The 27,752-nt window shown below is 41.3% G+C and overlaps 3 protein-coding genes across 8 annotated transcripts in view; 1 reads left to right on the top strand and 2 right to left on the bottom strand.

Moving 5' to 3' along the window:
* LOC125376480 (serine/threonine-protein phosphatase 6 regulatory ankyrin repeat subunit C-like) overlaps positions 1 to 25,332 on the bottom strand; it is a 45,823-nt gene extending 20,491 nt beyond the window's left edge. The window contains exons 1-4 of one of the 5 annotated variants that reach the window (XM_048388387.1): positions 23,917 to 25,332; positions 22,126 to 22,255; positions 21,808 to 22,059; positions 16,370 to 16,453 (exon numbers count right to left, since the gene is read on the bottom strand). In XM_048388387.1, the coding sequence (XP_048244344.1) occupies positions 16,370 to 16,453; positions 21,808 to 22,059; positions 22,126 to 22,225 (436 nt within the window). In that variant the 5' untranslated portion in view covers positions 22,226 to 22,255; positions 23,917 to 25,332. Of the gene's footprint in view, positions 1 to 16,369; positions 16,454 to 21,807; positions 22,256 to 23,916 lie in introns of all 5 variants that reach the window. The other 4 variants (XM_048388388.1, XM_048388389.1, XM_048388385.1 and 1 more) reach the window with 4 other exon arrangements.
* LOC125376694 (oxidoreductase NAD-binding domain-containing protein 1-like) overlaps positions 1 to 26,555 on the top strand; it is a 52,396-nt gene extending 25,841 nt beyond the window's left edge. Inside the window, exons 2-4 of the mRNA XM_048388401.1 lie at positions 3,797 to 4,036; positions 5,695 to 5,791; positions 26,197 to 26,555. Of these exons, the coding sequence (XP_048244358.1) occupies positions 3,797 to 4,036; positions 5,695 to 5,791; positions 26,197 to 26,363 (504 nt within the window). The 3' untranslated portion in view covers positions 26,364 to 26,555. The remainder of the gene's footprint in view (positions 1 to 3,796; positions 4,037 to 5,694; positions 5,792 to 26,196) is intronic.
* On the bottom strand, positions 9,667 to 13,764 carry LOC125376549 (serine/threonine-protein phosphatase 6 regulatory ankyrin repeat subunit B-like). Of its 2 annotated transcripts, none has more exons than XM_048388392.1 (2): positions 10,445 to 13,764; positions 9,667 to 10,236 (listed from the first exon to the last, which is right to left on the bottom strand). In XM_048388392.1, exons 1-2 carry the CDS (start codon positions 13,712 to 13,714, stop codon positions 10,210 to 10,212), a joined length of 3,297 nt encoding a protein of 1,098 aa, XP_048244349.1. In that variant the 5' UTR covers positions 13,715 to 13,764; the 3' UTR covers positions 9,667 to 10,209. The 2 variants fall into 2 exon arrangements, with proteins under 2 accessions (XP_048244349.1, XP_048244350.1); XM_048388393.1 differs by having other exon boundaries at positions 9,667 to 10,433; positions 10,642 to 13,764.
* Positions 26,556 to 27,752: the final 1,197 nt, after the last annotated feature.

Raw genomic sequence — 27,752 nt, 5'->3', positions numbered from 1 at the left:
ATCATTTTTAGCTCTTTTAAAAACAAAATGAACAAATTTCATGGGTTATCAGCATTACGAAAACTGACTAAGTCTCAGAATAGCAAGACGATTTTGAAGTATCTCTTATTGCTGGAAAAGATAAACATCAACATTTCACGCACATTTCACATGATTTGTATGTTTCGTTTCGGTAACTGTGTGGCTTGAAATTTCAAAGAAACCATCATGTCAACTTACATGCTCTAAAATTAACCTCTCCCGTATACTTCCCCGCCTTAAGGGCGGGGAAGAATAAACTCTGGAAAACACTCCTGGCTTGGTTTTGTTAAAGACATTCTTTTTTCCTGTCGTCTCCCTAACTGCTAACAGACGCTATGTAATAACGATACTAGAAAACACACTCAAAGATATTTTTTTTCTTAACTTGATGCAATTTAGTCGCAGCAAGCTCAAAAGAACATTACTACAAGTACTTTAAACACATATCATATTTTGAAAAATACCTGGTCGCCACAGTCTCTAATTTCTACCCTATCTTAAAATTTAGAACCTCCAATTACAATCTCCCCATAGAGACTGGAAGATTGGATAACATTCCAAGGGAGAATAGATTATGTAAACTCTGTTACTCGCCAGCTATTGCTGACGAATTCCATTACTTGTTTCGCTGTGAAGGCATTTCACACTTAAGATCAACTTATATCAATAAAAAGTTTATCAACTGGCCAAATATTTATAGAATGAAAAAATTTATTATGAACATGTAACTGTAAAGACCCATTTCTTCTTAGTAAGTTTTTAACACTTTTAAATGCTCTGTTAATGAAATTGAACATTTAAAGAAATTATTATTTTACTCACTTATAAACCCCCTTTCACGTTTGAAACGTAAAATGTGCGTTTATAATGTTATTTTAGTTGAGTTAACGAGAATAAAGAACAAAATGTCTATGTAATTTATATTGTTTGGTATCTTAGTTCTTGGGGAGCAAATCCGATATGTAACTCAGTGATCAAAGCCGAATGAAACCACAGTCGCGTCTTTGATTGTCATGACTGGTAAGTGAACACTGTCATGTGCGAAATACTGAACATATACATTTTGAGATGGCACGAGGGATGTGGCTATTCACCCTGACTAGCTGTTTGATTGTTGCCTTTGCTGTTTGACTGTTGACTTAGCTGTTTGATTGTTGACTTAGCTGTTTGATTGTTGACTTAGCTGTTTGACTGTTGACTTAGCTGTTTGCCTTTTGACTTAGCTGTTTGATTGTTGCCTTAGCTGTTTGTTGGCTTAGCTGTTAGATTGTTGCTTAGTTGTTTGACTGTTGACTTAGCTGTTTGATTGTTGACTTAGCTGTTTGATTGTTGCCTTAGCTGTTTGACTGTTGACTTAGTTGTTTGACTGTTGACTTAGCTGTTTGATTGTTGACTTAGCTGTTTGATTGTTGACTTAGCTGTTTGATTGTTGCCCTAGCTGTTTGACTGTTGCCTTAGGTGTTTGACATTTGACTTAGCTGTTTGATTGTTGACTTAGCTGTTTGCCTTTTGACTTAGCTGTTTAATTGTTGCCTTAGCTGTTTGTTGGCTTAGCTGTTAGATTGTTGCTTAGTTGTTTGACTGTTGACTTAGCTGTTTGATTGTTGCTTAGTTGTTTGACTGTTGACTTAGCTGTTTGATTGTTGACTTAGTTGTTTGACTGTTGACTTAGCTGTTTGATTGTTGACTTAGCTGTTTGATTGTTGACTTAGCTGTTTGATTGTTGCCCTAGCTGTTTGACTGTTGCCTTAGGTGTTTGACATTTGACTTAGCTGTTTGATTGTTGACTTAGCTGTTTGCAAGTAGGGGGCTTCTCCATGTGGTCGTAACCGGGTCGCTAACACTGTTTTTACCAAGATATGGTGTTATGTTCAGGGTGGATAGCCACATCCCTGGTGTAGATACAGAAGGGGACTTCTTCATGTGGTCGTCAACGGGTCGCTAACACTGTTTATACCATGATATTGTGTTGTGTTCAGGGTGGATAGCCACATCCCTGGTGTAGACACAGTAGGGGACTTCTCCATGTGGTCGTCAACGGGTCGCTAACACTGTTTATACCATGATATGGTGTTGTGTTCTGGGTGGATAGCCACATCACGCAGTAGTATTCCAGCTATATGACAACAATCTCTAAATAAACCTGGACAAGAATTCTACTTATGTAAATCTAGAACTCTTTCAAGAATATTGCACTCAAATAGCGACCTGTGTGTGGTGGGGAGGGGGGCTTCTTGTACATTCAGGACTATTGCTGGTTCTATAGTGAGAGATACCATGCCACAGTTTAACATGGGTACCCCACTAAGACACAGTATATTGACTCCGAGCCGACCTGTTTTACCTCTGTATGGCCGACCGCCAGGCAAGGTAACAACAAGTACCATATTTTATCTTCCTCTGATATGACGCAGCCGGGGATCAAACCCCGACCTTCCGCTCTCAGGGTGGACGCTCTATCACTAGTCCACGGAGACGGTCATCGTTACTAAGTATCGTTATTACCTCGTGGGGACCCAAGTTAGAACAGGTCCACAACAACCTATGCTTGTCGTACCCTACCCAGACACAGTCTGATTACACCGAGCTGACCGGTCCCTGTTTTATCCCCTTAATGCAGAGTGCCTAGGGTAACAACAAGTACCATATTTTTACATCTTTTGGAAACACTTGTCCGGGGATCGAACCACCGACCTTCGGATATCTGAGCAGCCCGTAGTCAAAACAGTTTGAGTACACTTGCCCAAACTTGTGCATTGGCATCAGATCCTGTTGGTTTTTATGCTGGGCCAAGAACAAAAAAATCTGTTTCAGGTAACATGGCCCCAACAGATTTTTTATGTAAGGGTATTTAATAATGTTTGACATGTAGATTCATGTTTATTCTGTGTGTCCTATTTGTTGGTCCAGAGTCAGCAAAGATAATATACAGAACATTTAATCTGACATTTGGGTCGCAAGTGAAACAGTGGGTTGGTCAGGTTACCTGAAACAAGTATTTTCGTTTTTGGCCTAAATAGAACAACACGTTTACCATGCCAACTAGACAAAAAGGATTTTTTTCTATATTTGGAACTAGTGACATAATTTGTCGATATATGAATTAAAAAACTAATACATAGCAGTAGAAGTTAACCTGAAATCTTACTGGCCTGGACAGCAATTATTATCTCAGTGGGGCTAACTGGGTAGTACAAAAGTCAGTTGCTGATTAATTTTTTATCAAAGTTATCAGAAATTTTATCATTGATGAACAGACATTGGCGGCGGCCATAAACTTTTTATATTTTGACTTCTGTTCTGAAATGACTCAATGGATTCATCTGAAATTTGTGTGGATGTGTGTTACTTCAAGGGGATATGTGTCTTCAAAACTGGAATTTCAATATGGCCGCCAGATAGCCATTTTTGACTTGGAAACATAAGATTAAAAAGATCTTCTTCGCAAAAACTTAAAGGGCATGAGACTTGAAACTTTGTGAGACGATCACCTCATGTAGAACTCAGTTCGGTTCAAGGCATCTTGATCGTAAATCAAATATGGCTGCCAATGGCCTTATTAAAAAATGCAAAGCATTCTGAGTCATTGGTCATAAACATCTCCTCTTGATTGCACATTCTGATCAACATGATCTAATTTAATCATTTATGTACAGAGTCTGTATTCAGCAATTACCAATCAGTATCAGTGTAATAAACTTCCATTGAAGTTTTCGGTCTGACATACCAAGATTTATTTATGCATCTACCGGTATGCTTGGCTCATGTTTACCAGTGCAAGGTGGGGGCTCAAGTGGACCTGCGTGTGGGTGGCGACTACTTCTATGACCCTCAGCCAGGCGAGGAGCCTCCCACAAACCTGCTGCTGGTGGCGGGTGGGGTCGGGATCAACCCCCTCATGAGTATGCTGAGCCACGTTCATGATCTGCAGCAGATGGCGACGACACGCAGCATGTGCCCAAACAAGGTCATCCTCATGTTCAGTGCCAAAACCAAGGAGGAACTTTTGTTCAGGGTATGGTGACAGTTTTCATTTACATTCAGGTCTGGTTTTAAAGTTAGTACCGGTATTAAATTTTTTAAAATTGAAATTATTCTCACATTTCAAATGAAAATAGAATGGGATTTAGTGTGCAATCTGTATTTCCTCTATTAGACACCAGGGCCCACTTGCACAAAGCGATCTTAGCCCAAAGATGATCTTAACTCCCATACTTTAACACAGGCTTAAAATAGTCTTAGCGCTAAGATCATTTTGTGCATGTGGCCCCAGGGCATTTATTAATTTTGTGCAAGCCGTTGACCCGGCTTCTCTTTGAGGCCTGTTGTCTATTTTGTTTAAAGCTGGCACAGTGGCAACTCACTTCCTTGCCGAATCCAAAATTCTACAGTCATACAAAGTGTACATTTGCAGAAAACTTTCAGTTGGATCTGTGGATTGCACTTCAGACTGCAGTCAAATAAATGTACAGATTGTTTCATCCTGTGTTCCAGGTGTAATTTCTACATAAGCAATACAGAACCTGGTGTAAAATGGGAATTAATTCACGTTTTGTTTGATATGAAATGCCTTATCTTTGACGACTGAACATTTAGTCTATGATTCCTGTGTACACCACTTCATAGTGACGATAGATTGACTTATATCTTGTTTTATTATGCCTCAAAGTGAGATTGACCCATGAGAGCAGAACTACTGACACCACACGAGCCCGTATACCGTCATTAAAAATCTAAGATGGTTGTTACTCACCAAATGTGAGACTGTATGCCAGTAACAGCCATCTTGGATTTTCACACATCCACCTCATATATTTCACATACAAATTCTGGTACATTGGTTATTAAACACTGTTTGTGTTTTTATATAATTAATTGTAATGTGCAAGGACAGACATTTTAAACAAAAATCCCGTTCGTGACTTTATTGATAAAGACTATAGTTAAACATTTCCACAAGGTTTGCCTGCTGAGGTTTGAAGAGTAGTCTCCCTTTGATCCTAAACTTAAGGGTTGTTGGTGTGAAGTTTTTAGTTTGACATGATATGTGCAATAAAGACACCAAATAGTGAAAGCATTTCGGCATAATAAATTTGTGGTGGTGTCTTTAGTTTCTGTACCTGGTGTGATATTAAGTGAGCAGAATAATATTGGGCGAGGCGCTAATAAATCAAAATGAAACAAATGACAGTCGGAGTTGCACAGTGAACACAAGACCAAGCCAGGAGAAGTGTCAGTATAGTGTGGGAGGAAAGCCTGAAGTGATGCAGGTCTCACTCCGCTGAAACCCACAAGCACGGGTATGATGCTGACAAACCTACAAACATAATCCGGGCGAACCGGGATTCGAACCCACATTCGTCGGTTTCTGGCGTGCCCAAGGGAAGCAACTCTGCACAGTGAATCTAGGTGACTGGGCCACCCGTGATTATTTAATGTGGAAGTTCCCCTGATAATGACTATTTAGACATCATGTTCGTGAATCACTTTAAGGAAAATACTATTGCTGTGGTAATACGTGTGAAGTAATACAAATTGACCATTCAGCATTGAGACAGCTATGTATGTTTAGTGAAATATATTTTGAGATCTTTTAATGATCCAGGTGTAAGGAACTTTTCTTGATAGTTCAGATTTCTGATACCCAGTACTGATATTTCATTTGTTTTTCAGAAAAGAATTGATGAATTATGCAATATGAAGTCAAACAACATGTCATCAATGTATTTCATCACAGAGGAGACAGCTGGGAAAGGAGACAACACTGTTTGTAAGTTTGCTTTGTCTGTTAACATGGTTGACATGGTTAACATAATATTAAAGACTTTTTATCCCTTGAGTAACTGGGCCATCCCTTCAGTAACTGGGCCATCCCTTCAGTAACTTGGCCATACCTTGAGTAACTGGCCATGGGCCATCCCTTGAGTAACTGGGTCGTCCATTGAGTAACTGGATCATCCATTGAGTAACTGGGTCATCCCTTGAGTAACTGGGTCGTCCCTTGAGTATCTGCGCCATCCCTTGAGTATCTGGGCCAAACCTTCAGTAACTGGGCCATCCTTTGAATAACTGGGCCATCCCTTGAATAACTGGGCCATCCCTTGAGTAACTGGGTCGTCCCTTGAGTATCTGGGCCATCCCTTGAATAACTGGGCCATCCCTTGAGTAACTGGGTCATCCCTTGAGTAACTGGGTCATCCCTTGAGAAACTGGGCCATCCCTTGAGTAACTGGGCCATCCCTTGAGTAACTGGGTCATCCCTTGAGTAACTGGGCCATCCCTTGAGTAACTGGGCCAAACCTTCAGTAACTGGGTCATCCCTTGAGTATCTGGGCCATCCCTTGACTAACTTGGCCATCCCTTGAGTAACTGGGCCATCCCTTGAGTATCTGGGCCATCCCTTGACTAACTTGGCCATCCCTTGAGTAACTGGGCCATCCCTTGAGTTACTTGGTCATCCCTTGAGTAACTGGGTCATCCCTAGAGTAACTGGGCCATCCCTAGAGTAACTGGGCCATCCCTTTATCTGGGCCATCCCTTGAGTAGCTGGGTCATCCCATGATTTTACTGGGCCCACCCTTGAATAACTGGACAATCCCTTGACTAACTGGTCCATCCCTTGAGTAACTGGGCCATCCCTTGAGTAACTGGGCCATCCCTTGAGTAGCTGGGTCATCCCATGATTTTACTGGGCCCACCCTTGAATAACTGGACAATCCCTTGACTAACTGGTCCATCCCTTGAGTAACTGGGCCATCCCTTGAGTAACTGGGTCATCCCTTGAGTAACTGGGTCATCCCTTGAGTAACTGGGCCATCCCTTGAGTAACTGGGCCAAACCTTCAGTAACTGGGTCATCCCTTGAGTATCTGGGCCATCCCTTGACTAACTTGGCCATCCCTTGAGTAACTGGGCCATCCCTTGAGTAACTGGACCATCGCTTGATTAACTTGGTCATCCCTTTAACTGGGCAATCCCTTGAGTAACTGGACCATCGCTTGATTAACATGGCCATCCCTTTAACTGGGCAATCCCTTGAGTTACTTGGTCATCCCTTGACTAACTGGGCCATCCCTAGAGTAACTGGGCCATCCCTTTATCTGGGCCATCCCTTGAGTAGCTGGGTCATCCCATGATTTTACTGGGCCCACCCTTGAATAACTGGACAATCCCTTGACTAACTGGTCCATCCCTTGAGTAACTGGTCCATCCCTTGAGTAACTGGTCCATCCCTTGAGCTACTTGGCCATCCCTTGATTAACTGGGCCAAGCCTTGAGTAACACAGTCAATCCTCGAGAAATTGTATGCTTTATTTCATAGAAATACAACCCTGAATAACAGTATCAGATCAAAAACAAAAAAGTTCCCTTTCCATAAAAAAAAGTCTATGTATTTGCAGATAAGTAATTAAAGAAGAGATTGGTGTACAGGTGTTCAACCTATTTAATGATTTGTAACCAATCAGGTTGAGGAAGTGTGCTGTAAATCCTACCGCACACATTAGCAAACCTTTTTCACGGTACTTTCCATAGCCCATAGTAGCGGTCCTACTAAATAGCATACAGGGGTCTTAAAATATTTAAATGCAGGTTAAGTAGGACTTCTTTCAATATCAATACTGAGTTTGTTCCAAGTATTGAGGGAACCAATGTTAAATGTTCTTTTGAAAGATGATGTTCCGTCGCAGCTGACCCGACCATTATGTTTACAAACAAGTGACGTAACCCCGAATACTCTTACCCCTGATAGAATCTAGAACCAATCTGATCAAACAAACAAAAAGGTAAATTCATTTGGTTGGTTAGTTTGTTGTTTAATGCCGCACTCAGCAATATTCCAGCTAAATGACGGAGGTCTATAAATAATTGTGTCTGGAACAGACAATCCAGTGATTAATGATCATTCGTGATTCTTTTCAAAATTCACTATGATGGCATTCCCAAAGACATACAGAAGTATAACCACTGCTACATTTGGGCTACGAGGGCAAATGACTGGACTTGTCGGATAGATTTGTTGGAGTCAGTCAGATATATATGATGACCATTGATTATTAATTATCTTATTAATTATAATATGTAATGATGACCTTAACATACGTCTGAAATTACCATAAGATCTGCATTGTTGCATTATGGGCTGTCAGACGTCTGATGAAACCTCCCAGACAAATGCGGTCATTTCCAGACCCTCTTTGACGTTAAATATCATAACTCCCTGGTAGAAAAATAGAATAACTGATATTAATCGATGAACAGAAGAGGGCATATGGTAACCAGCGCTGACATGATTAGGACTCGGAAGGCCACATTGGATGCCTGTATGTTATCTGACGTGGAAGGAAAGATGGGTGGCACTTGAGAGTTGTGTCCCTTTGCAAGTCAAGCATCGAGCTCCTCATAGCGATGTATAGAGAGCTCTGCGAACAGGCTATCTCCGATACCAGTCAAAGCTCCCCACTGTGATAGGTGGCTACAACCATGCTTGGAGTTGAACTCGCAGCTGACCCGACCATTATGTTAACAAACAAGTGACGTAACCCCGAATACTCTTACCCCTGATAGAATCTAGAACCAATCTGATCAAACAAACAAAAAGGTAAATTCATTTGGTTGGTTAGTTTGTTGTTTAATGCCGCACTCAGCAATATTCCAGCTAAATGACGGAGGTCTGTAAATAATTGTGTCTGGAACAGACAATCCAGTGATTAATGGTCATTCGTGATTCTTTTCAAAATTCACTATGATGGCATTCCCAAAGACATAGAGAAGTATAACCACTGCTACATTTGGGCTACGAGGGCAAATTTCAAGATTCTTGCAATGGCCGTGCCCATGCTGTTATCAGGGATGTTACCGGGAGTGTAACGAAGGTGTCGCTCACTGAGGAGGAACTTGGTCAAGCCTGATCCCGGCCACCAATTTCTCACTTCTTCAGTCCAAGATGGATAGTGCATAAAGAGGAATGATGAAATGACACGAAAATCACCTTTACTATTTACAAATCTAGTAGACCGCCTCCGTGGTCTAGTGGTAGAGCGTCCGCCCAGAGACCGCCTCCATGGTCTAGTGGTAGAGCGTCCGCCCAGAGAGAGGAAGGTACAGGGTTCAATACCAGGGTGCGTCATATCAAAAGACGTTAAAAGATGGTACTTGTTGCTACCATGTCTGGCACTCAGCATAAAGGGTGTAAAACAAGGACTGGTCGGCTCGGAGTCGGTATACTGTGTCTTAGTGGGGTATTCATGTTAAATTGCAGCATGGTATCTCAGTGAGCTATCACTATAAATCGGCATCAGTCCCGAGTAGTACGCACGCACGCACACACACACCAACATCGCTATATAAGTGCAATATTCTGGGATGTGACTTTAAACCCAATTTCAGCACCTGCAAATCTAGTAAATATTGTGACACCATCAGTTCACCAATCGTCAGTGATTGCTGTTAAATGTAATTAAATAAGGTAACAAGTTACGGCATTTCTTTATTTTACGTAACTGTCGGCTCGTGAAGAATGCTGATTCAGCAGATACGTGCATGTTCTCCTCACTGAAGGAGGTCGGTGTCTAAGCTAAGTCTGTCTATAAATGTGGTTGTAGGTTTAAGTTTATTCTGGATTTGAAAGAAAAATAGCAAAACCATCAACCTTCAAGGATGATTGAATTTTATTACAAACTGAGCCAAAATTTAGAATCACAATATTTGTACAAACTTCTCTAGAGCAAAATTAGGACATTTCTACAATGCTACCTGAGTGGCAATACATGGATGGTCAGTGTTAGCTCTTTGTATCAGAAAAAGATGGGAAGTTTGTAAAATCATCATTTCACCGATGTTCCTGTCTTTTAAAGACGAAAAGCTCCACCTTGCTCTCACATTATATATTCAGATTAAATAATGGAAAAATAATTTTCTCTCAGAGAAAATTTGAGAAAACTGACTTAACTGTTAATATGGTGCTTCAGCACTGTAGCTCACCTGCATATGTAGGCAACAGGTTCAAATGTTGACAACCACTTAACAATTGTTAAGCAATACTGTTTAAATATATTCAGCATAAATACAAAACGTATTGACTAATTGTTTACAGTGTTTCCAAGTCTGCAAGAATGAATGTTCTACAGTAGAACATAGTTGCAATACACAATCAATAAATTTCCTTCAGAACACATAACACACAGCTTAATCAGTGAGGATGTTTAACTGTTTGAAGATACTTGGCTAGTGTAGGATGTCCTCCCATCTGAGCTACACATTCAATGTCCTCATTACTGTCTGTTAGAAGTGTGAGGTCAGCTTTGTGCTGCACAAGGAGGTCAACAACATCTTGATGTCCATGGAATACAGCTTTCATCACAGGTGTGTATCCTTCACTCCCTCTGCTGTTGATGTTAGATGGAGACAGGACATGTTGTTTGAAGATACTTGGCTAGTGTAGGATGTCCTCCCATCTGAGCTACACATTCAATGTCCTCATTACTGTCTGTTAGAAGTGTGAGGTCAGCTTTGTGCTGCACAAGGAGGTCAACAACATCTTGATGTCCATGGAATACAGCTTTCATCACAGGTGTGTATCCTTCACTCCCTCTGCTGTTGATGTTAGATGGAGACAGGACATGTTGTACTATAGCAGTGTTCCCACCCTGACAGGCAAGATGAAGTAAACTATCACCATCTGTATCCACCAGTGTGAGGTCAGCTTGGTTGGACACTAGGAGGTCAAACACACTTTGATGTCCACTGACAGCTGCCCTCATTGCTGCTGTCCATCCATACTCCCCTCTACTGTTGATGTTAGATGGAGACAGAACATGTTGTACTATAGCAGTGTTCCCACCACCACCACAGGCAAGATGAAGTAAACTATTACCATCTGTATCCACCAGTGTGAGGTCAGCTTGGTTGGACACTAGGAGGTCAAACACACTTTGATGTCCACTGACAGCTGCCTGAATCACTGCTGTCCATCCATACTCCCCTCTACTGTTGATGTTAGATGGAGACAGGACATGTTGTACTATAGCAGTGTTCCCACCACCACAGGCAAGATGAAGTAAACTGTCACCATCTGTATCCACCAGTGTGAGGTCAGCTTGGTTGCACACAAGGAGGTCAAACACACTTTGATGTCCATAGTCAGCTGCATTCATTGCTGCTGTCCATCCATATCTGCCTCTACTGTTGATGTTAGATGGAGACAGGACATGTTGTACTATAGCAGTGTTCCCACCACGACAGGCAAGATGAAGTAAACTATCACCATATGTATCCACCAGTGTGAGGTCAGCTTGGTTGGACATAAGGAGGTCAAACACACTTTGATGTCCATTGACAGCTGCCTTCATTGCTGCTGTCCATCCATATCTGCCTGTACTGTTGATGTTAGATGGAGACAGGACATGTTTTACTATAGCAGTGTTCCCACCACCACCACAGGCAAGATGAAGTAAACTGTCACCATCTGTATCCATCAGTGTGAGGTCAGCTTGGTTGGACACTAGGAGGTCAAACACACTTTGATGTCCAGTGACAGCTGCCATCATTACTGGTGTATGTCCATGCATCCCTCTGCTCTTGATGTTAGATGGAGACAGGACATGTTGTACTATAGCAGTGTTCCCACCCTGACAGGCAAGATGAAGTAAACTATTACCATCTGTATCCACCAGTGTGAGGTCAGCTTGGTTGGACACTAGGAGGTCAAACACACTTTGATGTCCATTGACAGCTGCCTTCATTGCTGCTGTCCATCCATATCTGCCTGTACTGTTGATGTTAGATGGAGACAGGACATGTTTTACAATAGCAGTGTTCCCACCATGACAAGCAAGATGAAGTAAACTATCACCATCTGCATCCACCAGTGTGAGGTCAGCTTGGTTGGACACTAGGAGGTCAAACACACTTTGATGTCCACTGACAGCGGCCCACATTGCTGCTGTCCTTCCATACTCCCCTCTGCTGTTGATGTTAGAAGGTGTCAGGACATGTTTTACAATAGCAGTGTTCCCACCATGACAAGCAAGATGAAGTAAACTATCACCATCTGCATCCACCAGTGTGAGGTCAGCTTGGTTGGACATAAGGAGGTCAAACACACTTTGATGTCCATTGACAGCTGCCTTCATTGCTGCTGTCCATCCATATCTGCCTGTACTGTTGATGTTAGATGGAGACAGGACATGTTTTACTATAGCAGTGTTCCCACCACCACCACAGGCAAGATGAAGTAAACTGTCACCATCTGTATCCATCAGTGTGAGGTCAGCTTGGTTGGACACTAGGAGGTCAAACACACTTTGATGTCCAGTGACAGCTGCCATCATTACTGGTGTATGTCCATGCATCCCTCTGCTGTTGATGTTAGATGGAGACAGGACATGTTGTACTATAGCAGTGTTCCCACCCTGACAGGCAAGATGAAGTAAACTATTACCATCTGTATCCACCAGTGTGAGGTCAGCTTGGTTGGACACTAGGAGGTCTAACACACTTTGATGTCCATTGACAGCTGCCTTCATTGCTGCTGTCCATCCATATCTGCCTGTACTGTTGATGTTAGATGGAGACAGGACATGTTTTACAATAGCAGTGTTCCCACCATGACAAGCAAGATGAAGTAAACTATCACCATCTGCATCCACCAGTGTGAGGTCAGCTTGGTTGGACACTAGGAGGTCAAACACACTTTGATGTCCACTGACAGCGGCCCACATTGCTGCTGTCCTTCCATACTCCCCTCTGCTGTTGATGTTAGAAGGTGTCAGGACATGTTTTACAATAGCAGTGTTCCCACCATGACAAGCAAGATGAAGTAAACTATCACCATCTGTATCCACCAGTGTGAGGTCAGCTTGGTTGGACACTAGGAGGTCAAACACACTTTGATGTCCACTGACAGCTGCCTGCATCACTGCTGTCGATCCATGTCTGCCTCTACTGTTGATGTTAGATGGAGACAGGACATGTTTTACAATAGCAGTGTTCCCACCCTCACAGGCAAGATGAAGTAAACTATCACCATCTGCATCCACCAGTGTGAGGTCAGCTTGGTTGGACACTAGGAGGTCAAACACACTTTGATGTCCACTGACAGCTGCCCTCATTGCTGCTGTCCTTCCATACTCCCCTCTGCTGTTGATGTTAGAAGGTGTCAGGACATGTTTTACAATAGCAGTGTTCCCACCATGACAAGCAAGATGAAGTAAACTATCACCATCTGCATCCACCAGTGTGAGGTCAGCTTGGTTGGACACTAGGAGGTCAAACACACTTTGATGTCCACTGACAGCGGCCCACATAGCTGCTGTCCTTCCATACTCCCCTCTGCTGTTGATGTTAGATTGAGACATGACATGTTGTACTATAGCAGTGTTCCCACCACGACAGGCAAGATGAAGTAAACTGTCACCATCTGTATCCACCAGTGTGAGGTCAGCTTGGTTGGACACTAGGAGGTCAAACACACTTTGATGTCCAGTGACAGCTGCCAGCATCACTGATGTCCATCCATATTCCCCTCTGCTGTTGATGTTACATGGAGACATGACATGTTGTACTATAGCAGTGTTCCCACCACGACAGGCAAGATGAAGTAAACTGTCACCATCTGTATCCACCAGTGTGAGGTCAGCTTGGTTGGACACTAGGAGGTCAAACACACTTTGATGTCCAGTGACAGCTGCCAGCATCACTGATGTCCATCCATATTCCCCTCTGCTGTTGATGTTAGATGGAGACATGACATGTTGTACTATAGCAGTGTTCCCACCACGACAGGCAAGATGAATAATTCCGCTGCCATGTTTATCTTTCACATTCAAATTTGATGTCTGCAGTAACTTAAAACATCCCTCTGATCCTGTATGTGCTGCAACCATGACAGGGGTCTTGCCATTCACATCAACAGAGTTTATAACATTTTCCCCAGGTTTCCTGGTTAACAGGACTTTCAGGGTTTTTTCCATTCCTGATTTACAGACAAGATGGAAGATGTTTTGCATTCCCTTGTCTCTTGTGTTAATATCAGCGCCTTCCTGCAGCAGATACACCAGTATGTCAGAGCTGCCACTTTCAGCAGCTACCAACAAAAGTCTGTTCAGTGTCAACTGATGGTCATGTTTCTCACTCCTGCTGAACAGCCATTTCAATGCTGTCACTTTGTTGCTTTGTGCACATCCTTCCATGGCCTCACTGATTTCTCCTTGAGTGAACTCTTCTCCAGTTGTGTGTTCTATATCTGTAAATAGACGTGCATTATGTCCAAGAACTGCCCAGTACAGAAGACATTGTCCTTTCTCTTTCTTGTGAAACCAAAGATGTTTTGTCCGATCACAGTGAAGTTTCTTGAGCAGCTTGAAAACTGTGGCGTCTTGTTTGAGAATTGGATGTGTCACTGATTTAGAAAACTGTCCTTGTTTAATAGACTGTGTAAACCTTGTGGTAAGTAGGTCATCATAATTCTCTGAGACATAGATCAAATGGAGATAATCATCAACCTTGGTTTCTTCAACCTTGTCACCTTGTACCCTTTCAAACAGAAAGTCATCACTGCAGTGCTTCAAAACAAAGATTGGACTGATATTATACAAGGCACAGGCACAAGCATCATAGATTGAAGAATGAGCAAAGCCAACAGTGTCTCCTCTTGTGAAGAATGTACCTCTCAAACCTTTAGCTGCTTTGTACATGCCTGAACGTGTAGCGTCAGACATCATCTGTAAAACAGTTTTGACCAGGCTGTCCATTTCCTTATCCTCACCTCCACTGTCTAACTTGCTCAGGTCCAATTTGTCTTCACACAGTAGCATCAGAACCAGAATGGCCGATCGGTCATTTCTCTCTTCAAGCAAACGCTTTAGCTCTAACCTGAGATAAAACAGTGGTTCCTTGAAAAATGATTTTGCATTTTTGTAGAAAGATGAAAATTCAAAACAAAGTTTACAAATAAGAGGGAATCCAAAGATATTTGAACAGATTTCCAGCTCACTGTAATCAGGTATATGTTGCATGGAGCAGTCACCGAGAGCTTTCCTATGTCGTTCAAATATTGTCTTTTTCTCTTTGTCAGAAAGCCAGTATTTATCTTGTGTGGTTAAATCCATTACAGTTTGACCTTTGAACAGTTTGAAACCCTCGTATTGCAGTTTTGCAAGTCCATCATGGAAGTTGTATGACTTTGATGTGAAGACAACACGAATATCTTTTGTTTGAAATTCTGGTTGACTCTGCAATTTCTTTCTGGATTTACCAACAGCATCACTATCTTTTGTTTGAAATTCTGGTTGACTCTGCACTTTCTTTCTGGATTTACCAACAGCATCACTATCTTTTGTTTGAAATTCTGGTTGAATCTGCACTTTCTTTCTGGATTTACCAACAGCATCACTGCTTTCATGCATTTCTGACTGCAGCTTTTCCGCACTTCGCTTTTGTTCTAAATGGAGGAGAAGGTTGTTTAGAAAGGTTTTCACCTGTGATGTATTCGCAGATAATCCAACAGTACCAAACATGTCATCTACTATGAGGAATACTCTGGGGTGGCTACTAAGGCACTGGTCTAAGTCAAACTTCTCAATGTTGTCCACAAACACGACCTCGTAGCCTTTGTCTCTGTACTGTGAACCTAACACCAGAGCCATCGTTGTCTTGCCTTCTCCCGAAGCCCCGCAGATGGTCACATGTCCAAATTCCTTCAGTTTTCGTTTCACGTCTTTGTAGGGTTCAGTTGCAAGAAAAATCTTCTTTGCTTCGTCTGTGCGCAAATCAAGGGTACCTGTGGAGGAATGAAAACTATTAACCATCCCAGCAAATACTTGGATGTTAAAATTAAACTACAAAATATTTGCTAACTAAATCTTCTTGTGTTAATTATTAGGGGGAACAATGCATCTGGATTATACATCACACAGATGTGTTCCTGACTTAGTGTACACAACTATATTCATATTTTATAGCCCTCTTCATTCAGTCTTGTTAATAATGGCAATGTTTGCCATTTTGCCAGTTTCAACCCTCTTCAACAAATTCAACCAAATTTAAATCTAAACTTTTACTCTGATACAATACCTCTCTGTGTTAAGCTCTTACGCCATAGGAGGTCACATCATCAGAAAATAAGCACTGATCTGCTCTGAGAAGTGTTTAACAGAGTCTGGCACAACATCATTGTCAATACTTCTGGAGTTAGTATACACTGCTCCATCACCCATTACTACATGAGGGTGGCATTTGGGACAAGGGGAATACAATTCTGATTGATGATCGGCACCACCTTCTCGCTGAGAATGTTAAGAGTCTTGCACAAGATCTAGTAGTTTACTGACCCTTCAGCCATGAACACTCACCTCTCCCAAGTGTTCCTTGTCCGGCCTGTCCAGTGATGATGTTCAGAGTGTTCGCCACCTGGAAGCCACCTGAAGGATGGTCACCTGTCAACACCAATATATGAGGAATCATCGGTAACCAACATTTGAATTGATCAGATATTCTCTTTACACGTTGAATAACATCATTTAATTTTATTGCAGTGCTCAAGAGTGGAGTGTACATCATTTTGAAGTTTTAGGTTCTTTAGATAATAATCTTATCCCAGCAATAACAATTGCTTTAGACCAAAACATGTAAATCATGAATCAAGTTAATAAGCTACACATTAAGTTCAGCAGATAAGTAATTCTTGAATCATCTTCAACAGGTAATAGCCAAGTTCATTATTACCCGAATGAGAGAAGGGGAGAGAGAGGGATGGGGTTCATTACATTTGATCAAGAAATAATAAATGGTCTTTGAGTTATGCTCCGGAAATAAACCCTGGCCTCATCTATCTGAACCTACACTCAATTTATTGTGATGGAAACCAAACGAAGAAATTTCAAAAACTTCTAAATAGTAAAAGGCACCTGTCAGTTCAAGGTTAGATACTGTGCAACATTTGATCAAGAACTATGGAACAGTCTTTCACAAACAGGCAGACAGCAGCGATTCCAATATACCGCTACCACTTCATGGCGGGGATGACAAGTACGGAATGTGATATTTGGAAGGATGGACAGACAGTACCGATTCCACTGCCTGGAAGGGATAACACGTATGGAATAAGTAATTTTTGCATGATGATTGCAACAGAAACAAGAAAGAAAGTTAACAAAGGTCACATACCCGCGTTATCCCCGCTGGTCAACAAAAAATAGTAAATAGTTTGTTAATTAATGAAATATACCTGTTGCTTTAAGTCAGAGGAACTGCCCTTTCCTTTGCAACCCCATGAGGATGCATCATGTTTGAAATGAACGCATGTTTTTGCAAATATATTTCAATCTAGTGTGGGATAACCAATGGTTAGCACAACATACTTTCTTGATGTTTCTTAATGTGTCCATGGAAACGGCAAAAATTAAAAAATTCAGAATCCTCAAACTAGCAAAAGACACAAGTACCCATTGTGGTAAATGTGTGTAGCAAGTTTGGTGCATGGTTAAAAAGTTATTGGCCGTACAAAAGCTCGGACGGAAGGACGGACGGATGGAAGAAAGGACAAACAGATGGAACGCTAAGTCTCATCTTTCCTTGTAGACAAGAAACAGCCACTTTATCAACGTTTCTAGAAGGCCCCAGTAATCAAAATATACCACCACACAAAGTGCCTCCACAACCTCATACCAGATCGAAGCACCTTGACATCCATTACACAGCACAACGCAATATTCCTCCACAACCTCATACCAGACTCAAGCACCTTGACAATCAGTACACACCACCACGCAATGTGCCTCCACAACCTCATACCAGACTCAAGCACCTTGACAATCAGTACACACCACCACACAATGTGCCTCCACAACCTCATAACCAGATTGAAGCACCTTCACAATCATTGCACACCACCACGCAATGTGCCTCCACAACCTCATACCAGACTCAAGCACCTTGACAATCAGTACACACCACCACACAATGTGCCTCTACAACCTAATACCAGACTCAAGCACCTTGACAATCAGTACACACCACCACACAATGTGCCTCCACAACCTCATACCAGATTCAAGCACCTTGACAATCAGTACACACCACCACACAATGTGCCTCTACAACCTCATACCAGACTCAAGCACCTTGACAATCAGTACACACCACCACACAATGTGCCTCCACAACCTCATACCAGACTCAAGCACCTTGACAATCAGTACACACCACCACGCAATGTGCCTCTACAACCTCATACCAGACTCAAGCACCTTGACAATCAGTACACACCACCACACAATGTGCCTCCACAACCTCATACCAGACTCAAGCACCTTGACAATCAGTAAACACCACCACGCAATATTCCTCCACAACCTCATACCAGACTCAAGCACCTTGACAATCATTACACATCACCACGCAATGTGCCTCTACAACCTCATACCAGACTCAAGCACCTTGACAATCAGTATACACCACCACACAATGTGCCTCCACAACCTCCTACCAGATTGAAGCACCTTGACAATCATTACACATCACCACGCAATGTGCCTCTACAACCTCATACCAGACTCAAGCACCTTGACAATCATTACACACCACCACACAATGTGCTTCCACAACCTCATACCAGACTGAAGCGCTTTGACAATCAGTACACACCACCACACAATGTGCCTCCACAACCTCATACCAGATTGAAGCACCTTGACAATCATTACACACCACCACTCAATGTGCCTCTACAACCTCATACCAGATTGATGCACTTTGACAATCATTACACACCACCACACAATGTGCCTCTACAACCTCATACCAGATCGAAGCACCTTGACAATCATTACACACCACCACACAATGTGCCTCTACAACCTCATACCAGACTCAAGCACCTTGACAATCAGTACACACCACCACACAATGTGCCTCTACAACCTCATACCAGATTGATGCACCTTGACAATCAGTACACACCACCACACAATGTGCCTCTACAACCTCATACCAGATTGAAGCACTTTGACAATCATTACACACCACCACACAATGTGCCTCTACAACCTCATAACCAGATTGAAGCACCTTGACAATCATTGCACACCACCAAGTAATGTGCCTCTACCACTAACCACTAGTAAATGTGGAATTCTGTATGTAATGAGTCAACAGTTGAATGTTCTTTAAGAAGCATACATTGTTTACCAACTGAATGGTTTTCGAATTCTGACCTGGAAATCAACCCGTTCCCCAATGGAGTCTAGGTCCAACTTCTTTCCATAAAAATTGTAAAAAATAAAAATTCGTAAAAAACAAATATCAAAAGGCACCACTTCAGTATGTGCCTGATAGCTTTGTCAAGTTTCGATCAAATACACTGAATGGTTTTCAAATTCTGCCCCTGTAACGAACCCCATCCCCAATTGATTCTATGTCCAACTTCATTCCATAAAAACGTATATATTTTTTTTTAGAAAAATCCCAAAATATCAAAAGGCACTACTTCAGTATGTGCCTGACAGATTTGCCAAGTTTCAATCAAATACACTGAATGGTTTTCGAATTCTGCCCCGGAAAAGGAAATGATTACGGACGGACAGACAGACTGGCTGATTGCTATTAGAGGTGTAACGATATGGGAGGGTCGCGATACAATGCCTATCGCGATGCAGTGTTTACTGGTACAAGCTAAGCCAAGTTGATGTCTTTCTGCTATCTAAAAGATGTGACAAGTACAGTTGAAGAAGATATAAGGTGTTTATTTACTGTAAATAGCAAATTGTCAGCAATACAGTATGTTTTACTGAAACAACAAACTGGCTTTGAAACTGTTAAGCGTATTTCATGGGCGCGCACCCCCCCTCCCCCCTTTTTATTTCGAAAAAAATCTTTATTTCTGTATAAATTACCACCAAAGACAATAAATAGATCTTACCTGTGCACCCCCCCTTTACAAAAAAGCTGTATCCGCCCATGTATTTCATGTATTTTCTTGAGTATAGCGCGCACCAATGTATAATGCGCACGCCCCTCTTGCGGGTTCAATATTTTGGAAAAAAAGAAATTTGAATATTATGCGCAGAAAAAATTTACATTGTACCCCTTCAGCGAAGTCCGGCAAACGAACGGGTGATGAGAAACTTTGTCAGTACAAGTTCTAAATTTGAGATAAAAAATCACCAGACATGTTGATTTACCGTTTAAATTGTATTTTTTGTTCAGCTAGGCATTGTTTTATATCCAGGGATTAAGATTACCTTGTGTATTTTCTCGTAAACTAAGTGGGACACAGCAATCAGCTGTACATGTACACACGTTTTCTTGGAATATACCGGTGATTCGGTCAAGACACACCCAATGATATTCCAATATATTGTTAATTTAGATGCAGCTTTTAATAAACATATTTAAAATTATAATAACCCTAAGCGAAGCAGCTGATCGCTATTCCCGGGTATTATTTTTTACATGGAACCAGTCTGACCCTTCACCGTCAAGGCTCCCGTGATCGTGAGAATTACGTGTTGACATAGAATCGTGCAACAAAAACAAATCTGACTTTTAACGAATCAAAGTATGGCATTTATGATATATGTATCAATTCTCTGTCAACAAAAATTCCTTTCAAGGCGTCAATAGCGGTAATCTGACCGTGGTTGCTGTTAATAACGGTGAGTTGTGCGATCTTCCGATCGCTTCACACACGATTTCGCCGAAATTAATTAAAACAATATTAAAAGGAATTTTGAATAAAATTAATGAAATAAGTTACAAACATGAGTCCAGATATACAAAGAAAACTTTTTTATAGCCAGACAGTGTAATTACATGAATAATTTGCGAACTTCAGTATGGATTTGTTGACATGGTATTTCCGGTGTTACGTGCTCACGGTAATGTCTTTCCATGGGGGAAAAACATCAAAACTCATTAATTCGTGTATAATGCGCAACCCCTTCTACACAGCTGTGTATTTTGGAAAAAAAAGTGAGCACTATACTCAAGAAAATATGGTAGGTAAAACTGTGTTATGAATATATCGTATGTATCGCGATACATGATTTCCAAGTCGATGCATCGTATCGTGGGCTGTGCATCGGGATACAATACTCTATTCGCCGTATTACATCACTAATTGCTATATCCCCCTCGCATTATATGCCTGGGATATAAATGTGCCTCTACAACCTCATACCAGATTGAAGCACCTTGACAATCATTGCACACCTCAACGCAATGTGCCTCCACAACCTCATACCAGATTGAAGCACCTTGACAATCATTACACAACACCACACAATGTGCCTCTACAACCACATACCAGATTGAAGCACCACCACACAATGTGCCTCTACAACCTCATACCAGATTGAAGCACCTTGACAATCATTACACACCACCACACAATGTGCCTCTACAACCTCATACCAGACTGAAGCGCCTTGACATTCATTACACACCACCACTTAATGTGCCTCTACAACATCATACCAGATCGAAGCACCTTGACAATCATTGCACACCACCACACAATGTGCCTCCACAACCAGATTGAAGCACCTTGACTCTAGCTTACATACTGAGAAACCTACAGGCCCTCGGGAGGATATGTACTAAATTTGAGGATGACTAATCAATGTGTGCATGCGTGCACGTCCGAGCTACATAACACTACTTTATTTTTCCTATATTTTTAAGAGATGGACATAATTCACTTGATGAATCAAATTGTAAATAGTGTTCCTGGGTAAATTATTTTAAAAATGACAAACAGGGTGACATTTTGGGGGGCAACAGTGACACCCACCTGTTCTTAATCTTTTCACTGGTGGCTGGCTCACTAGCTCAAGGTCCTCCTCGGTCTCAGCTGAACCAGCCAATACCAGGTGACCTCCAGGTTCCTCGTCTGAACTGACCACGCTGTTTCCAGAGTCATCCTCTGTTGTGAAGATTTCCCCAGCTGAACTTGCCATGTCAACATCAGAAATAGCCAAATGTCCTTGAGGCTCAGAAGTGTCCATGTGACCTTCAGACTGCTCACCAGAAGTTGCCATTTGACCTTCAGACTGCTCACCAGAAGTAGCCATGTGACCTTCAGACTGCTCACCTGAAGTTGCCATTTGACCTTCACACTGCTCACCAGAAGTAGCCATGTGACCTTTAGACTGCTCACCAGAAGTTGCCATTACCAGATGGTGTCCACAGTCTTCATCTGTACTGGCCATCACAGTTCTCTTCACATCGCCATGCACTATCTGTGAAAATGGAGGGGAATCTAATCAAGCTGTGACAATAAGTGAAGCCAGTCCGACATCATTGTGTCATGGGTACTGTAGCTCACCAGCTGTATATCGAGATTGCAGGTCATCATTTCAGTATCCCATTTGGGTTTTCATGGTTAAAACTTTACTTACAACACACTTTTTATAATGTCCTCTGTATTGAGCAGAGATTTCTTTGATTAAGAAAAGGGCTTTGTTGTTTATATTAACAAAAACATTGGTATTTTTCATTCTCACAATGCATCTTCCTATCTCATTTATGAACACTGTCCATGATATAACAAGAGTACCACACGTTCAGAACCTTCTTCTTTGATGTAACATTTGAGGAGGTTCCAAAGAATTTGTGATAACTTCTTTGAAATGACCTCCTAATTTGTTTAATATGCTGACAAAAGAATAATGACTGCTATGTCATATTCCAAAGTCCTATTTCTCTGGTGTCTACAGACACCCAGAAATATTCACAGTAACTGTCCAAAAAATTAAAGACTATCTGTAAACAAAATACATCCCACGTCAAACCAAGAATCTTTTTTTTAAATATAACGTAACCTAATATAATTGGTTGATTTACATTAGTTTTTTTTCTTTTTTATGGTATTATTATTGCATGTCTACCAAAGATAAATTCCAGATGAAGCCTTCTCATATAGTAATTATTGTGCATGCAAGGGTTCAGCTTTCTGTCTTGGGATTGCCGAGGGTCAAAATTCATTCATGGTTGTGAAACATACTTGCCAAAGTTCAGCTTCCTCAGTTTTGGAAGTGATGAGTTTAACTGGGCTAAAAATACATTTGAAAGGTCATGGTCATAACGTAAGACCATCTCCTTGGTCTAGAGATAGAACGTCAGTGGTTCGATCCCTGGCCGTATCCTACCAAAAGACATTAAAAGAAGGTACTTGTCACTCAGCCCGACACAGTAAGGGGCTAAAACAAGGACTGGAAAGCTTGGGTCAGTATATTGTTTCTGAGTGGTGTATTCATGTTAAACTGCGGATTGGTGTCTCAGAGGGTTAGCACTATAAAGCATTAGTCCGGAGTAGTACAACCACGCGAACATGCACATACATGCACACGCTCACAATTTGGGACGTGACGTTAAACACCATTTCACCTCGCATCAAAACATGAAGGTTAATCAAGGTCAAAATGTACAATATCAGAAAAACAGAACTTTTGAGTGTCTTGGAAGCCACATCAAAAATTGCATTTCAACGTCTTTAACATATAGGGATGTCATCAAGCTTCAGCTCAATCAGTGTCACACCAGAGAAGATATTCAGGAAGCACAACAGACAAGGACAAACAGACTGACCTCAAAATGGCGGCCGTGCTCAAAGTTTGATGAACATTTATATGAGCACTTGATAGGACTGAGATACAATAGCTTGTATGATTCATGCAAAGTTTCAGATTCATGGGTTTGGCAGTCTAACGACAGATGGACCAACGGCGGCACAACGCTCATAAAATGAATTTAACATCCCTGTCTGAAATCTGCTTGAACATTTGGGTTTTCAAATCACTCCGGACGTTTTGTCTGCATGCCTACGTGTCTGCTACACAGACTCCGAATACTGTGTACATATTACTAGCTGATTACATAATACTATACCAAATATACTCACGGAACACTACGTCGCGGAATACGTTGCAAGCCTTCAGCATGTTGAGAAGTGGTAGACTGGTACTTGAAACAGCATCCTGGTTGACACATCTAGCTGTACTTCCGTTGCAGTGCGCGGTAGAGCGAATCCTACTTTCGCTTTCACTTTCAGAATCTTGCTCGATATACAGCAACAAGAAGTTCCCGTCCCGTCCTAAATATGATCCCATCATATCAATTGTCCTTCTCTTACTGCCATTTAAAGTTATTTCGTGAGTTCATGTTTCTAAACTGGCTTTTTGCTCGCTGTTCTTAAAGAAAACTGAAAAACGGGAATACCAAAACTATTAATAGCTTCGTCCCGCAGTGTATAGTAATAGTTAATTCCATTGGTTGTTATTACAGATACAGCCTGGTTCCCTTGGTATGCTACGCTGGCGCTAGACTATGCCAATAAAGTCTGATATAAGAGACGGGGCCCAGCTTACACTATGTAGCGCCAGCGCGGCATACCCGGGGAACCAGGCTGTTTCAACTTACTGAATGAAGAGATGGAACCCAGCTTCTGGCCAACACTCCACATTGACTGGTTCCCGTTTGTTCCTGCACGGACCAAAATTATATAGGCCCGTAGTTACTGAGAAGACAAATATCGAGAAAACAAACTAACGCAATCAGTAAACGAAAATTGCCAAAACACAAAACGCTTCGCCCCATTTTCCACAAACCTGTTTCCGTGTTTTATCTGTGCCGCATAATCGGCTCATGAAACGGGACTCGTTTGCGAAATTCATGCTTATTCATTGTCCAAACGACCTTCGAGGCGGATTCGATATTCGATTTATTGATACTAGTATCTAAAGTCATTAAGTGATATTAATATGTAGGGAGGAAATAGTAAAATGGCGCCCATAGCTAACACTCATTGTTGCCTAGGGAGTTTGTGGAAACAAGGTTTGTGCCTGATTTGTTGTCTCGCGGAAATAAATATTTTGCCAATAAGTGTTGAATTCTAAAACTTGTTGCAGCGTATCCATATATTTGTTCTTTGTTATAACGTGTGGTACATACACAATTATATGCACCGTCGTAGGTACACGTAGATAAAGTTAGTTCTACACAATGTAACATGGAAAATGTCGTTCGTTTACATTCACTTTCTATACCATAAGCACGGCCTTCAGAGAAACGTTCTATTTGTCGATACATAATATTGATCTATACCAGTCCACTTTTGGTAGGGATATTTGTATATTTCCATTATACACAAAACTCATTCTCATAATAATCATTGTTGCCTAATGATTTTGTGTGAACAAAACACATTTTGTGCGTGAATTTGTGTCTGGCGGAAATTATCTAGATTTTTTTGATTTTTTTTTATTGTACATGAGATATAGACAATCATATGATTCGATTCCCAACATGGGCAGAAAGTGTGAAGCCCATTTCTGGTGTCCCCCGTCGTGATATAGCTAGAATATTGCTAAAAGCAACGTAAAATCATACTCACTCACTGATTCCCTATTGGTCCTGTATTTTAGTGAAGAACAAGTCACATCTTCAAAGCCTTAAACATTTGTTAAAACCACTTTAACAGCAAGTGGGAAACCTTACTGACAGTTGCTGCAGATTTGAGCTGAGCAGGTCTACAGCTACATCAATGGTGACACCATGCTAAAAGCCCAATATTCCAGATGCCAAAACAACTATAATAGTTAATGTTGTGATTCATTCTAAAACTTAAAAAATACATTTTGAACAAAGCCAGTAAGTGTACATCATATATCTGATATTTCGTATCTTCCAGCAGTAGGCTAGTGTTATCCTATTATTACAAGCAGATTTTATTTTTGATTTAACGTAATGGGGACGGTCTGGGTAGCCAAATGTTTAAAGCATTCACTCGTCACGCCGAAGACCCTGGTTCGATTTCCTACATGGGTACAATGTGTGAAGCCCATTTCTGGTGTCCACCGAAATAATACAATGACAATATACTGCTGGAATGTTGCTAAAAGCGGCATAAACTCAAACTAACGGTGAAAGAATATGTTGTTTGTGGGTTTCAATCCCAGAATCCCCCTGATTATTACCCATGATTCAACAGCATTGTCACAGGTTTAACATTAGTGGAAACATCTATGACAGTGTCAGTTGCTGCCAAGCTGTCCTTCTCCATAAAACGGGCGGAGGGCTGGGGTAGGTGGGGATGTTGGGGGTCAAAACAAATCTCACGTCTTCAAAAGTTTAATAAGGGATGTCAGAGAAAATTATGTATGTTTTATCTTTATTCTCACAGACAGTCGAATCAAAGAGCAGCACATACAAGAAGTGACGGACAGGTTGAAACCAGGGAAGGTGGAGTGCTACCTGTGTGGTCCATCCCCCATGATAGCAAGTATAGAAACAATGCTTAAGGCTTGTGGCATCACTGAACCCAGCATTCACTACGAGAGATGGTGGTAGATGCTCTGGGATTGTATATTGGAGGAGTATCATGGCATTATGGAATTCCTATGGTATGTTTTATTAAGTTTTAAGCACATATCAGTTGTGCCCTTGACAAATGTAGTGATAATTCCAATTAAGTGTTGCTGTATTTGTCAAAGGAATTCCCATGAAGCTCTCAAAAACCTGAATAAAATCTGTGATCACTGAGCAGTCTCAATTTTTATTGATTTACAATTTCAGGTTTTCAGGTAACTGTAGTACTTTTTCCCTTGATAATTCAGGGTGGAACTGGTCCCTGTACTGCATGCTTGTGGTACAAAATCATTGCTTTACTGCTCTGCTATTACTATCGGACATCTAGTGGTCGCTGACACATAGCTACGATTCACGCCTTCAAATGCTTCTTCTTCAGTAGATGTTGAATTTGCACCGTCCTTCACAAGCTTCGTCACTGTACCTTACAGAATATCATTTAACCTTATACCCCCTTGTTCCCGAACCACTTACCTTCAAGTACACCAAGTATTTCAACTGAAAATGAATTTTGTCAAAAGGACTGCACCTGTCAAAACAAAGGGGTCGAGTTTACTGTTGGGCCAATGTGTTTAAAATTCTTAACCTCGACAGAGACAGCAAACTCACAAAACTCAACTCCCATTTATGCTGTTTGCAAAGGCGAATGGTAAAATCCTAACACATAGTTATGCATTCAGTAAACTACAGTTATAACGAACTCAAGGGACCACTAATTTTAGTTCGTAATAACCGTAGTTCGTTATAAGCATACATACAGCATATATGCAACAAATGGAAATCGGCCAGTTCATTATAAGGGTGTTCGTTATAAAGGTAGTTTACTTTACTTGCAATTTGCCCGTCAGGGAGCACTCTTTTCAAAAATCACAAAACACGGCTTACGGTAGTACTAATACTGGTGGCATGAGCGGAAAGGGAATTCTGAATTCCGCTATTGAGATGTATTCAGGTCATGTGTTACACTTGTCTTCAGGCTTTGGCATCTATAAACGTAGCACCACCAATATGTTTAGTAACAAAGCAACAAGAACAAATGATCCTAATGATATCTTCTGAATGACGTCTCAAATGTGTAATCTTTGAGTTTGATGTGAAATTTGTTCATGGAGTCAATGAAAGAATTCCAGCATATCATTAAGACATTTAATGAGAGGGAGACATTTCTTCCTTACATTCAACTGTTACAAGAAAGTTCTTGAAGGTACTGTATGTCCTCTCCCCTTATTATGGAAGAGGTAACAGCGAGAGTTAACTTTCCTGAAATGTACGCACCAATACATGTATGGTAGTACCATGAGGTCTTCCCTTCTCCCTCTGAATTCTTAAAATGAAACATCTTTCATACAAAGGTCATGTGAGGTTTCCAGT

Source organism: Haliotis rufescens, unplaced genomic scaffold (assembly GCF_023055435.1).
Source record: "Haliotis rufescens isolate VD_foot unplaced genomic scaffold, xgHalRufe1.0.p SCAF_10, whole genome shotgun sequence".
NCBI lineage: Eukaryota > Metazoa > Mollusca > Gastropoda > Lepetellida > Haliotidae > Haliotis > Haliotis rufescens.
The sequence above is the reverse complement of the archived record's forward strand: the minus strand, read 5'-3'. Positions and strand labels throughout refer to the sequence as shown.

What these genes read in the sequence shown, in the direction of transcription:
- LOC125376549 (XM_048388392.1), bottom strand. Translation starts at nt 13,714, where the DNA reads ATGCTGGCAGCTGTCACTGGACATCAAAGTGTGTTTGACCTCCTAGTG. An exon ending in ATCCTACACTAGCCAAGTAT is followed by an intron (nt 10,237 to 10,444) that starts CTTCAAACAACA and finishes CTAGCCAAGTAT; the next exon opens with CTTCAAACAGTTAAACATCC.